The sequence below is a fragment of the Nomia melanderi genome, chromosome 10 (genome assembly GCF_051020985.1).
Source record: "Nomia melanderi isolate GNS246 chromosome 10, iyNomMela1, whole genome shotgun sequence".
In the NCBI taxonomy this organism is placed as follows: domain Eukaryota; kingdom Metazoa; phylum Arthropoda; class Insecta; order Hymenoptera; family Halictidae; genus Nomia; species Nomia melanderi.
This window is the reverse complement of record NC_135008.1, coordinates 480628-494864: the sequence shown is the minus strand read 5'-3', so window position 1 is coordinate 494864 and position 14237 is coordinate 480628. Positions and strand designations below refer to the sequence as shown.

Genomic DNA, 14237 nt, shown 5'->3' with positions numbered 1-14237 from the left:
ATTCGGAAATTTGTATTTATTTATAGTTATCTTTTCCCGCCATAACTTTTATTCGCCTAAATAATGTAATAAATCGCAATGCCTTTTTATAATAACTATTGTCAATTATATTGTTTCAATTAATAATTAATTCTCTTAAATTTATTAATATTTATTTAAAGTACTCGTAATATCTTGCCTCAAGAATTTGAAAAATACATCATTCTATGATACATAAACGTCACTAGCAATGACTTAATAGTTTGAACATTTTACATTAGATATTATAACTATTTTTATCGCATTTGTCGTTGCCTATGAAAGGTATGGTATTTTCCTTTCTTGCCGAGGGGAATTAAGCAAAGTTATTTATTTTTCTTTCGTATTTAGTGACAAGACGCCGCTTCTGGAATACTCGCTAGTAAAACTGCTTCACGAAGGTGCACTCTTGAAAAGTAAGATATTAATTAAAAATATTACAATAAATAATTGTTAGTTCTTGATATTTATTTATATTTAAATTCACTATATGGAATTTCCGGCAAAAACTTTGACGTGTATATTTTTCAGTATTACAACGTGTACGAGGTACCCATAAATTAGTGATCTTTTCATTACCGGAGTGGGGTTTTCCAATTTAAATGCATCACTAGATATAATAATTTTGCAGAAGTCTAATGATAAAATTATATTAAGGTTAGTTTTAAGTGTTCAATGTTTCATTGACCTTAAATTTGTATACACGCGGAAGCATGTGCCAAAAATATTTGATATTATTTCAGCCACGTAACCTATCACTGACAGTCTGTTTCGTTTATTTTACGTATTCGTTTTGAAATTTTGTGTTTTAAACTATAATTTTCTTTAAAGATCTTTTCGACAAATACAGTATTAATTTAACTGTCTAAAGATTGCAAATTTCATTCCATAATTCTTTATTTCAGAGATGACACATGCAATAAAATGCTTATCTGTGATTCATTCTGGATACTTTCAGATTTTAAAATAGAAAAATGGCAAAGAGAGTGCAACCACCGTGGATACCGCCACAAAAAAAGAATTCATCAGTTCTCAAATTATACAACAGTTTCACTAGGGAGAAAGAAATATTTGTTCCTCAATTTGGAAATAGTGTGCTATGGTATAGTTGTGGACCAACCGTATACGATGCTTCACATATGGGACATGCTAGGTAACCATAATCATACTTACAAAATCATTAAATATGTTGTATTTTTTTATATGTTGAGAATAATAATTTATTTTATATTACTTGATTAATATAATTGTTTTTCTTATAGGTCTTATATTTCTTTTGATATATTAAGACGTATTCTATCCGATTATTTTGGATATAATGTTTTATATGTAATGAATATTACGGATATAGATGACAAAATTATAAAGAGGGCAAGACAAAATTATTTGTACGAGCAATATATGAAAGAATCTAGAACCCTTGATGAAAATTTACACAATGCCAAAAGTGTAATGAATATGTTTGAAGATACAGTGAAGACCACTAACGATCCAGATAAGAAGAGTATGCTGCAGAAAATGTTGTGCAATGTAGTACAAGCTATTGAGAATCTCGAAAATGCAGTGAAACTTAAGGATGAAAATAAGATTAAAGAATTTCAAGAAGTAATTGGTTTTTGACTGTATTGTTAAATTTCTTTTTAATTTGTTTTTGATACTGGAAAGGAAAACCAGACACATTTAACTTAGTTAGACTATTTTTTCATATTAATTTATCAGTTTTTCATTTAATAATATTATTTAGAGATGGTACTTGTATTTTTTCTAAATGTAGTTACTCTTAAAAGAAGCACGTGACCCATTGTCAGATTGGTTGGATAAGAAGAAAGGAGCTACAGTTACAGAACACTCGATATTCATGAAACTATCGCAATACTGGGAGTCCGAATTTCATAAAGACATGGATGCCTTAAATGTAAGATAGACTATAATTGTGAATTCAATTGGGGATTCATACGAACTGTCTTTAGGTATTAAGGCCAAATGTTTTAACGAGGGTTAGCGAATATGTTCCTGAGATCATAGCATTTATTGAGAAGATCATACAGAACGGACACGCGTACGAGAGCCACGGCTCAGTATACTTTGATGTTGCCACATTTGACAAGCAAGAAAAACATTATTATGCCAAACTTGTTCCAGAAGCTTATGGTGATACTTCAAGTTTGCAAGAAGGAGAAGGTAATGTCATCTTTAAAACGCTTGGTAGGAATTACTAATTAAAAAGAATTGATTTCAATGAAAAATTATTGTGTCCAGGAGATCTAACTACCTCAGGACCGTCTGAAAAGCGGTCTCCGATAGATTTCGCACTTTGGAAACATTCAAAAGAAGGAGAACCATGGTGGGAGAGTCCTTGGGGTAAAGGACGACCGGGCTGGCACATAGAATGTTCGGTGATGGCGTCTATAATTTGCGGAGAACATTTAGATATTCATACTGGAGGAATAGATTTAAAATTCCCACATCATGACAATGAAATAGCGCAAGCAGAAGCGTATTTCAATAATTCCAATTGGGTCGGATATTTTCTTCATTCCGGTCACTTGACCATAGCTGGCTGCAAAATGTCAAAGTCGTTGAAGAACTTCATTACTATACAAGATGCATTGAAAAAGCATTCGGCAAGGCAGTTGAGATTCGCATTTCTCTTGCATTCGTGGAAAGACACGTTAGACTATAGCGATAATACAATGAACATGGCACTTCAGTACGAGAAGTTTTTAAATGTAGGTCCAAGTATCGACAAATCAATTTCAATCTATTAAATAACGCACGATAAATCTAACACTTTTCATTGCAATTACAGGAATTCTTCTTAAACGTGAAATGCAAGATCAGATCTATGGGTATGGGAACGAACATCAATACATTCAGTAAATGGACAAATTCTGAAATGGAATTGAACAAAAAGTTCTGTGACGCTAAAGATTCTGTACACAACGCGCTATGTGGTAGGTTCGCAATAACTTATACATTGTGTACTTAGAGGAATTTGTATGTCACTCATATCTAAAATGTTAAGAGTAATCTTTAACAGATAACATTGACACAAGAAGTGCGCTCGACGCGATTAGAGATATCGTGACGCATTGCAACATTTACATGAAGCAGATTAAGCAACCGAATACACTATTGCTCAGGGACGTTGCAGTTTATGTTACCAAAATTTTCACTGTGTTTGGTGTGATATCGACGGCGCACGACAGTATTGGTTTCCCGGTGGATGATAAAAATGCAAATTTGAATGTACGTTCCGTATCTCCTGTTCTCTATCTGTAATCTGTATATCGTATTTATTGACTTTATTGATCCCAGGTCGAAGAGGTTGTGATGCCGTATCTCGAGGTTTTGGCGAACTTCCGGGAGCAAGTACGAAACGAAGCTAAAACGCTTCGAGCCAATAGTATTCTTGAAGAGTGTGATAAATTGCGCGACGACGTTTTACCGAACATCGGGGTGCGTTTAGAAGATAGCAACGACGAGTCCTGCCGCGTCAAACTTGTAAATAGGGAGGAACTTTTGAAAGAGATGGAGTCTAAGAAGAAGCTGGAACTCGAGAAAGCGCAAGAGAAAGAGAAACGCAAGGCGGAAGCAGCCGCGGCGGTAGCGGCGAAGGAGGCTCAAAGGAAAATTCTTCCTTCGGACATGTTCAAACTCGAGAAAGATAAATATTCCCAATTCGATAGCAACGTAAGTGAACTTACAGGAAACTGTAAATTACACTTTTTATTTCTCTGTTCTCCTATTAATTTAGCGCGAAAGAATTTTAGTATGAGCAACAGTGAAACATTACTAACGCGACGTTCGTTACCATTTTACTCAGGGTTTACCTACGCACGACGCTGACGGTAAAGAAATCAGCAAAGGTCAACTGAAGAAGCTGCAGAAGCTGCAACAAGCACAAGAGAAACGATACACCGAATACCTTTCTTCCATTCAAAACGGCGTATAACATATTTTCTTGGAAAGTATTAATTTCGCGACAAACGTTCTCATACGTACAGTAAATATTTATTTTTCACTAAGCTTTCGCATGATTGTATCATCTACGTAATTTATTACAGTTCATGAACGCAACGACGCTCGTGGTGTATTTATGCTTCTATTTGTACGGTACTTAATAAAACGGTTCAATATTCGCTGCTACGATTTTATACTTTAATCAAAACGTATGACTAACACACTAAGGTACTGTACTTAAAACATTTGTAACGATCACTACTGTATTGGTACGATTAATAATAAATTCCTATTGCAACGTTCAATGTCTGTTTCATCATTCAGCGACGCAAGTATAAAATCAAATAACAAGAAAGCTTTTAATTTTCAACCGTCCATCGAATCGTTCCCTCGTCAACTCACGAAAGCTTTTATAAACATTAATGTGTCGTTCCTTAAAAAATACAAATTCCTCTGGTCTCGATATCGATCCACGTCCCAGAGGAACAAAAGAAAGGAGTGTTCTAAACACGCGTAATCCAGTTAGCAATTTCTATTCCAGTCTCGCCGGTTGTCCGGATTTATAATAAAATTCTGATTTTTAATCGCGACGTCGTTCCACGTGCTGAAACGGTTCCGAGCGGCCCGAGGAACAAAATAAACTTGGTACGCTTCTATATTCGCCGGATGAGTCTGACGCGCGATGCCGCCCATTATTAAAGCATAATACCCCTTTCACAATGACGCGCGAGCTGACAGTGACAGCTTTATAAATGTAAAAGCGATATAATGCTCGACTTGTTGCGAAGCGGGCCGATATTCATCCCGCATTCAGGGAACTGTGAAAACTCGAGGCTGCCGGGAGAACGGGTCCGCAATATCGCGCCGCTTTTCCAACTGCGGAAAATACACGGGGGCCGATAACGTCTACCCCTCCGGCCCCTCGGCCACCGAAAACTATGGCGAAATATTTAGAAAACACCCCCTCGACTTCCGGCCCCTTGTTTCCTGGCTGAAACGAAGCCGGCCAGAACACGCTCTCGCCGCTTCGAAACCCTCTGTTTCAAACGATCAACATTTTGTAACAACCCCCTGCAGTTCAGAACTATACATTTGACCCTTCGCGTTCGAAACTCTTTCTCTCTGTTCGTAAGTTTCCCCGTTTCTTTCCTCCTAATGAAACATCGACGAGAGTTTTTCGTGATTAACGCGCAAATTTCTATTAGGAAACATCGATTTTCTCAATTTTTCTTTTCCAGATCAGACAAGGAAACTTTGTACTCTGAGCGATTCGTACGAAGGAATACATCGAGGAACAGGAATTTTATTTCGATATTTTATGTGGCAACCCTCTGCGGACTTTTCCAAGTATTCGAGACCTTCAACAGAGGAAGTTAAATTATGTATACATCGAGTTCGTAAATACTAGAAAAACGAGAGAATTATATATCGACCTCCGGTTATTCGAAGAATTAAATCGCTCGCGAACACCTTGGTGTTCCGAACGTGAAAGTTTGATGCCGCGGTGAACGAAACTTCGAATCGAACGTTCAGCTGCAGGAATCGCGATTCAATTTCCAATCGGAATAACGAATGAAAATAATATTAATCTCGAATCCCGAAGATTCGACGTCGATACATCTTCCCGCGCTTCATCCCTAAAGTCCGGAATATTCTGAAAAAAAAACTCCAGTCCCGAAAGGGTCAAACAACCCCCGAAAAATCCGTTTGATCCGCGAGCAAATCAAAGCTGCAACAAGAATCATTCGGATTAACAATTTACGCGCCGCTGTTACGTCCGGCCGACAAATTCCGTTTATCCGTTGATCCGCGCCGGTTTCCACGGTTTTCCTTTCACGCGCGTTAACAACGCACGGGGGTTGTCGGTGGAAAAAGCGCTGGCAAGTTGACGTTAACAATGCGTGACGGTTGGCGCAAAAAATATGCTCTCAAATATGAAGTCAAGAGAGGTGAAAAAGCAAACAGACTTTTCGCTCGAGTTCTCTTTATCTCGACCACCCTCTCTCCCTTCTCCTTTCACTCTCTCTCTCTCTTTCTCACATATCCCACACACACACACACACACGCACACACGCACACACACACAATCACGCGCACCCCGTATTTCCGCGCTCGACTGAATGAATACGTAAATTTTTTCGGAAAAAGTCCGATTTTCGCGCGCCCCGCAGTCGAACGGTCGGTTGATTGACAACTGAATGTTCTCGTATGCATATAAAGCCACCCCCTGTCTCCCCGCGCGGTCTCGCTCTTCGATCTCACTTCGGGCGCCCGTTTCGCCCGGCGATTTCCCTTTATCCCGCGCCTCTGTAACTGTAGTAATTTAACGAGCAACGGCTCTTTCCGGCCGTGTTCTCGCGTTGCGTGCAAGCGACGTCGTTCCTTCTCGCCACGGAGCTCCCGAGTCTCTCGGCTTTCTTTCCCCGCGGTTGATCGGGCCCGTTCTCTTTTTTATCTGCGTTTTCTGTTTCTCCTCAGCTGCCGGCGGCTCCGTGCGACGCGGCCGATAAAGGGAATCCGTGGAGAGGGAAAGGGAATCGGGACGACCGAAGGGCGACGCGCTCGAGGAAAACGAGCCGCTAAATTAGAGCCACCCCGCGCGACCGGAACGGCGCGTCAACGGATTTCTTTCGCCGCTCGAGCGGAATCCGCTTCCGGACTCCGCGTTCGCAACGGTTCGAGTCGCGGGAAAAGGGAGACTGTTCGCATTAGGAGTTTCTACCTAAGCAGCTTAAAACGGAAGTAGAAACGTTTCATTTCAGAGATCGTCGTTGTACTCTAAACACGAAAGTTTCATGTCGCCGAAATGACTCGTCATCAGAGGGTTAATATTATTTCGGTTTTATCTTCCACGTCTAATGTCGGTGTTAAGTCCACGGTTTCTATTTATTTTATGCTTCGAGAGAACTCTGACGCGAAGTTTTCATTAAGAGGTTCCTCGGTTTCTCGTACTCCCGCGCGTTCCTCCGCGGCTTTTCTTTCCTCCTTCGCTTCCTTCTATTGCATAATTCAATTAAGCTCGAGAGGAAGGTAAACATTCGGCGAATGGAGATCTCGGGGTTCGATGGGGACTCTAAACTGAATCTATTGGGGCGCGCGAGTTTGCCGAGGGAAAGTTTGTCGGAGTTCCGCTTCGGTTTTCCCGAGGAAAGCGGTTCACATTTTATTTCGAATATTTATCCACGAAATCAGCGTGAATGTAAGTCACTGTTCTCTCCGTTAGTTCTGCATCGCCTTCGGCGAATCGGGTTAACCCTTCGAAAGGCGACAGTCGCCTCGACGCGTCGACTGAAATATTCAGTAAAAGCCATCCTCCCTCGCAACACGGTGCACTCGTAGAAATAGTTTCAGTCTCGATTCTACAATTTCACGATTCTGTACGTCTACGGTTCTATTATGCGAGCTCAGAAGCCAATGCGGTCAAGTCGAAGCGAGCTTAAAGCCATCGTCCCGCAAAGAGGCAACTCTCGAGCGCGAAGGGTTGAACGCTGGCAGCAAGCTGAGACTTCCGGAAGTGGTCGAGCGTCGACCAGAAAACTCTCGACGAACGAACGGAGGAGCCGAAAAAATGGAGGATCGCTCGAATATCGTTATTCGCTCGCGAAACGACGACTCGCGTCAGGAAAGGGATCGGGAGGCTGCCGCGATACGGACGAGTCAGACATAAATAATGTATTGTTCACCGTTCGAGGACAGCAGCAATCCTGTTGTGTCTGCTCGCTCGCGCTGCGGCATTCCGGGGTGGCGGTGTTCGAGAGGGGTGGCGCGTAGCCCACACGTTTTATAACTCCATCGACTCGATTTTCGGAGCAACCCTCTTCACCGGTGGTTTTTCGATTCACCGCCGCGGACGATTCCGTCGAGCTCTCTCCTCCTTTCGTTTGATTTATCCCTTTTTCCCTCGCTCGCTCGTTCTCCCATTCTGTTGCCGCTCTCTCCTTTCGATCGCGGAGGAGTGATTTTTCGAAAGTTCCCCCACGGCCGACCGATTATCGCTATTGTCGCGCCCATTCTCGGTTCGGCGGTCGCGCTGAAACAGCCGAAACGTCGATGACAAATCGGTGACGTCCGTTCGGCGAGGCTGACCGTCTATCTTTATCAGGCATTCAGGACGAGCTTCTGAAAGGAGACTAATTAGATTAGAACCTCGTTGCGTCTACTTCTATTTTCGACCATCGCGGCGGGAGCTATCTCTGGACTTTTCTCCTCGTCGAGCCGCTTTCCGCGAATACAGAAGGTGACGATCGAGCAGGAGCCTCTCGGAACGTATTAACCCGTCGACGATCGAGTCTATTTTTGTTCCGTTATCGAACTGCTTTAACACTTTGACTCACGCGTCATTCGAATTCGGGTGACACGATTTTTTATACAGGCGAACATTCACTTTCTCTTGAATTTTATCGGGCGCGTGAGAATGATCACGAGGATAATCATGATTCAATTGTTTCTAATTGTATATTAACCCTTTGCACTCGGAAGGCGAATCATTTGATTTAACGCAAGAGAATAAAATCTGATATTTAATATTGAACTTCATATAATGCCTTAATGTACTTGTGATCTCCCTTCGAGTTAGTTTCAAGGAATATCTGTAAAAAAATGTTAAACATTTCTACTGAGAAACTTCCGAGCGCAAAGGGTTAAAACATTAAGTATCTCGACAAATGAACCGTTCGGCTCTCTCGAACGAACTCGCGTTCACTCGAGGCGTTGCTGCCGAAATCGGCAGCCACCCTCGAATCGCTGCCAGTGTCCCGAACCTAAGCAAGACCAGGGGCACGCCCATGTATGTTTTTCCGCGGCAAAAACAGCGCACAAATACGGCTTGTTACCGGCCGCGTCGCGGTCCCGAATCGGATCGCGTCCTCGCGCAGCGTGTAATGGCACCCTTTTATGTTAATCGGTAACCCTTCTGCGTTTAACCAGCTGCGCCGCGGGCATTGTCTCGGCCGGTTTTTTCTCCCCTTCCTCCTTCGGCCGGAGGGTTTTTGCGTCTCGCGTTTTTGCTACCCCCGAGGCTCGTGGCTCGCGAGCAAAACAAAAACGCACGCGCCCGGCATCGGTCCACGTGTCCTCCGCGCCGACTAGCAGCCACACGCGCCGCTGGGGTCGCGTTTTTTGCCCTGTCACAGTTTCTGGCGAACGGTTCGAAGGAACGAGACGCGGACAGAGAGCGGAGAATGCGGTTATCGTCGGCTGAACAGAATGGATCGGTCGTTTAACCCTTTGCGGATCGAGATTCCTCGAAATATGCGAAACCTTCGGCGAACGAAGCCGAATACATCGATTGCCGAGATAATAGAAAATAGGAACTACGTGTTGATCTCTCGCTGTTCGAGTAATTAACCCCTTGCGCTCGAGAGGTGACTCTCAGTCACCACTTGATTCGATGCAACGGAACTATAAAGTTGAATATTTAATATTTCAAATGTAACTTCGCATTGTTACGTGAAATATCGAAATAAAACACGCTTGTTGAGGTTTGAAGATACACATGTTAATATTTCCAAAACCACAAACGGTTGGAACGCTCGAGCATCGAGGGCGCAGACTTGTTCCTCGAAATCGTTTTATCCGATTAAACGTTACGGGCTAACGTACGGGAGTGAATTATAATATTTTTTTAACGATCTGTTTGACGACTGCTTGACGCGGTTGGGCCTGTGGGACGCGTCGCGGAGTGTTGGATTAACAAACGGATCAGCGGGGCGATTACTTCCATTAGGGGATGGAGCTATAATAGAGTTTTGACTATCCAAATGAAGTTCCTCTAATCTAAACCTTAGGTAACACTCATTCGATCGATTAACCGATTAAACCGTTCAAAGTAAATTATCGTCGCATTCGATTGCACTCGCGTTTTATCCTAACAGTTCGAGCGCGTCGAACTCTCCCGAGTTCCATGCAAAACGTTCGAAGATTTCGATTTTCACCGTTCGTGACTCGGGGGAGAAACTGTCCGCCGCGTATCGAGCGGGGAATATTCGCGGGCCAACGGGAACGTAAGGAAGAGACTGCAGGTCTCGAGGACCTGCCCTCCAGTTAAGGGTGGGCAGCTTTAACCCTTTCACCCTCGAGGGCATGCGCACAGTAAAGTCTGCAATGCAATCGCGGTAATTGCTGCACCGGAGACAAAATGGTAGACGTTCGCAGCGATGGCGGGACCGCTGTGCTGTCGGAAAGCCGGCTGATCGAGGTGCTTCCTGTATTCTCTTCGTAAAATCGATCACGTTTCTTCGAGTTGCCCGTGCGGCATCATTGTCCTTCCTCTTGCTTTCCTCTAATCAAATCTCTCTTAGTCCTCTTTGCTTGAATCAACGGATCTTCACCCGACACTTGATCCGACAACAAAATTGAATGAAGCAACGAAGACGAGAGTTCTAGATGAAATCTTTGCAGAGAAGTGTCTCGCGTAAATGGAAAATGTGCCGTACAATGTGCGATACACGAATCACATAGAAATGAGAAGACCTAGGATACATTACCAGTTACCTATGGAAAACGGAATGATTCAGCCAGCCGAAATCTAACTCAAACGATTCCCTAAAACGTTCTTCTCTCGTTCCCAGCGTCGACATCAGGAATCGCGTAAAGCCGTTCGTTAGCGCGTTCCCCAATGTACTTCGAAAAGCAAAGGTCTCCATTCCCGCGCGAAAATGGCGGTCGACACTTTTGATTTCTGGGACGCGGCGCGGTTTAGCGTCCACGGTTCCAGTGTAGTCATGCTCCGTTGAAAGGAAGCAATTACTAGGGAGATTTGAGGAGGGCAAAGAGGATCATGGCGTCTTTCTTTTACCTTTTTCCTCTCCCACCTCCCGGCCACCCTTCCACGCTCCCTCTTCTGGTCCAGTCCTCTTCGGGGTTGATAGCGCGGCTTGCTCCGTAGTTAGCGGGGCGTGTCTTCAGTTTCTTTGAATTAAACATCATGCCCGCTTCAATCAGCCCATCCCTTCGCCTCCTTTCGCTCCTTCCCCATTCCTTCCTCGTCGCCGGCGAGCCTCTCTCTCCTCTTCCTCCTCTGTCCTTCGTGGCGTGCGCGCGCGCACGCTCGCTCGCTCGCTCGCTCGCCGCGAGGTTCCGTTCGGCTCGCAAAGATAGACCGAGGTCGGAGGTGAAACGAAAGGGCAGACCCTCTTCTTCCGTAGGCACGCGTCGCGAGATATATTTCTTTATAAATTTGTAATCAGTTCTCCCGTCGTCGATCCTCTCCTCCTGTTCTCCTCCGCCGGCGAGAGCTTCTCTCAATTTTCTCTTCAATCGGCCCACCCCTATTACCCTCTTCTTTGCCTCCAATTTTCCTCCTCTCTCTCCCGCTCCGACTCCTTCCGAGGGCGAAATGCATCAACGTCGCCTCCCACCGATATCGAGATGAAAGTATCTTCGGCGTTACCTCTTGCTTCGCTCTGGGACGATCCGTTAGGGGATGCTGCGGGTGAATCACGGATTCCGGGAATTCTGCGCGGCTCGTGGTATTCTTTCTCTTTCGAGTGCTTCGCGCAACGTTGATATTGTTTGCTCGGCTAGGAATCTTCTGAGATTCGTTTCTTGGATGTACGATTTAATGTTAGTTTGTCGAGTTCAACGTAAGAAAACTGCGAAATTTAAGAGTCGATGTTTTTGTGTATCGCGCGTTGAAGCAACGACACAGACTCCTCGAATTCTGTTGAAAATTTCCATCTCGAGTCTGACTCGACGTTACGGGGTTAACGGTTCGCGAGGAATAATTCTCCACGGATAATCTGACCGTAACGGGAACATCGTAGGCACGCCAACAAAATACTAACAAAACCGACGCGCGCCGGAACAGACACCCTTTAACATCGTTTCTGGAACGCCCCAAGTGTTATGTATCCGCGTAGCGCGGCGCGACACCCTCGCTCGATCGGGTGCGGATCGATTTGACACGAGAAAGCCTGATATATCCCGCGGAAGCGTGCACGCAACTCGCTCCCCAGCTCCGAAATCATTTTCGTGACGGTTCATCTCAATAACACGTGTCGCCGCGGCTAATCATCCGCCGAATCCTCGGTTGACCCACCATCGGAGGACTTAACGGGCCAGTTCCCCGATCATCCGGACGTCTCTATTATGCTTTTCGACAGGCCGCGCTCCCCGCGCGCGAGGAGAGACCCGTAAAGCGCACCGCGAAATAAATTTTGGGTAAAAGCAAAGTGCCTGCGGGGCATGAACATCCCGCCGAGCGAGGACCACCTGAGTCCAAGACTTACGCGACCTCCTAACGAGATCGTTCCAGCTCCGACGCTGGATTACACGCTGGCTCGTATCCGTCTCGGAAGCCTTCGGGCTAAATTATCCAATTTATTATTAACATTGTCGACCATGGTCTTAGCTGCCGGCATTAGCCATCTTTGTTTCCCAGTTTGACTTCTAGCCAAACTGGCTGATGATCAAGGGGATGTTTGCCTATTTTAGTGTGTAGGTTCTTCCGAAGCCTATCATGGAATTTATTATATCGTTACATATCACTGAATTGTTCAACATCAATGACAAACGCGAACATCGACTCACCGAGAAAAAATACCATGGATAACAAGCCGAAAGAAATTCACAGGAGTGAAACAATCGTAGATATTACAACGATAGCAGTGATAAAACTAATAAGATGGACTCGGTAAATAAACCTGCCACGCTTCCATGGCGGCGTTGCTCCGTTAAGGGTTAATATTCAACGTCTCGGAGGAAACAAAGAACCGCAAGTTCTATTCCAGCGTCTAGACGTCTGCCCGCAAACTGGCATCTTCGCGAGGCACGAGTCAAAAATCGACTCGCGATGCGCTCGAGCTTCCGCATCGAACGCGGAATCGGTAAGGCGATACACCTGACGATAAATAATGCGAGCGTCTGCCGCGAACGAAGCATCCCGGTTCCCCTTGACCGAGTCGCTCCTCGTCCGCCTATCAATCCCGGCCGGCCGGGCCGCTTCACCCTTCCCCTTGCCGCCGTTATCCTTTCAACTTCTTCGGAGCGGCGAAGATGTACAGCTCGATACCCCACGGCCGAGTTGCCGCGCGAGCACTCGAGAAGTCCACCCCAAAGATTTGATCAGCCCGGCGAGGAAGAGAGGGACGGGGCAAGACGGCGAGAGAAGGACGGACGCGCGGAGCGAGGTGGCGGCGCGGGGCCAGGGGTGGGCACCCCAAGCTCCACGGTGCGGAAGGGCACCCTCGCGGAGCGGCTGGCCCGCCGCACCCCACGCTATGAAAAAAACTTCGCTACCCCTAACGATTTTTTTCTCTGCCCCTCCACGGCCGCCGGTGCCCTATCCTCAACCCCATCACGGCGCACACTAATTACGTTTTTAAGCGAAATTACTTGCCAGTGTCGAGCTAGGCCTCCGACGCTAACGGTCGCCGACTGGCTCAGACCTGTCACGCGGGGGGGTGGCGAATGAAATACCGTCGCCGGGGATGCGAACGCTTTCCTCCGCTCTTTATTCCTTTGCTGTTCCTTTTTATTCCCGGCTCGTCGTCCGCCGAGAATAGAGGATAGCGGCGAAGTTAGCTCCCCCGCGGTCGGTCGGCGATATTTCTGATTATAAAATGTTAAATGGCGATCGTCGAGCTCGTTACTCATCTAAATTTTATTCGTTCCGGCAATTGGCCCAGCGAGGAATCGCGGAGGAATCGGCTGGGTCAGCGGAAAGTGGCAATCACCGTCCCGGCGATCCGCCCCCTCTGATCCTCTTTATTCCGTCGTAGCGTGATCGTTGCCAGGATTTTCGTCTCTTTCACCCCCGTCCGGTTCCCTCTTATTCCTCCTTTTATACCTGTTCTTCTATTTTGTTAATTCGATTGGCTTCTCTTAGACCCCGGTCCCTGCAGCCTCTGGCGGGACACCTTCCGCGATTTTAATTTCTTCTGCCCCCTCTTTTCGCATCTCGGTATCTAGACCCTTCCATCTATATGGTAATCAGAGTTCTCTTTCTTTCCGGTGCTCCGAATCCCGCCAGGACTCCCCGTTCCAAGGGAAACATATTCTTGGTTTTTGGCTTGAGCCATCTGCGAACGGAGGTGTCGTGCGTCTTCCGCTAATAATACAGCTGGTTCGACGTTGCGTAGGATTTGCAATAGCGTAACGAGATTGTTAGTTACACGGAAACGGTGCAAATTAGGTAAAAATTGCGTGAAGCTTTGACTCGTGACTGCCATGCCACGCGTAAACGCAAAACAGTTCTTTCTGTCTCTACATCGATGCAAGATGTTTCTCCGCGTAAACTGCAAACGACGTTAAATTTC

General features: G+C 45.5%; 1 protein-coding gene across 4 annotated transcripts; it reads left to right on the top strand.

The window, feature by feature from the left end:
- Nucleotides 1-173: 173 nt before the first annotated feature.
- CysRS (cysteine--tRNA ligase, cytoplasmic) lies at nt 174-4286 on the top strand. Of its 4 annotated transcripts, none has more exons than XM_076371741.1 (12): nt 174-303; nt 370-434; nt 550-675; nt 924-1171; nt 1281-1623; nt 1793-1933; nt 1989-2199; nt 2278-2747; nt 2828-2972; nt 3059-3267; nt 3337-3711; nt 3845-4286. In XM_076371741.1, exons 4-12 carry the CDS (start codon nt 993-995, stop codon nt 3971-3973), a joined length of 2202 nt encoding a protein of 733 aa, XP_076227856.1. In that variant the 5' UTR covers nt 174-303; nt 370-434; nt 550-675; nt 924-992; the 3' UTR covers nt 3974-4286. The 4 variants fall into 4 exon arrangements, with proteins under 4 accessions (XP_076227856.1, XP_031840164.1, XP_031840163.1 ...); XM_031984303.2 differs by having other exon boundaries at nt 176-303; nt 977-1171; XM_031984304.2 differs by lacking the exon at nt 550-675 and having other exon boundaries at nt 175-303; nt 977-1171.
- Nucleotides 4287-14237: the final 9951 nt, after the last annotated feature.

Excerpts from the sequence above, each read along its gene's own strand:
- CysRS (XM_076371741.1), top strand. The coding sequence starts at position 993 with ATGGCAAAGAGAGTGCAACCACCGTGGATACCGCCACAAAAAAAGAAT. Across the intron at positions 2,748-2,827 it reads AGTACGAGAAGTTTTTAAAT|GAATTCTTCTTAAACGTGAA; the intron begins GTAGGTCCAAGT and ends TTGCAATTACAG. Across the intron at positions 3,268-3,336 it reads ATAAAAATGCAAATTTGAAT|GTCGAAGAGGTTGTGATGCC; the intron begins GTACGTTCCGTA and ends TATTGATCCCAG.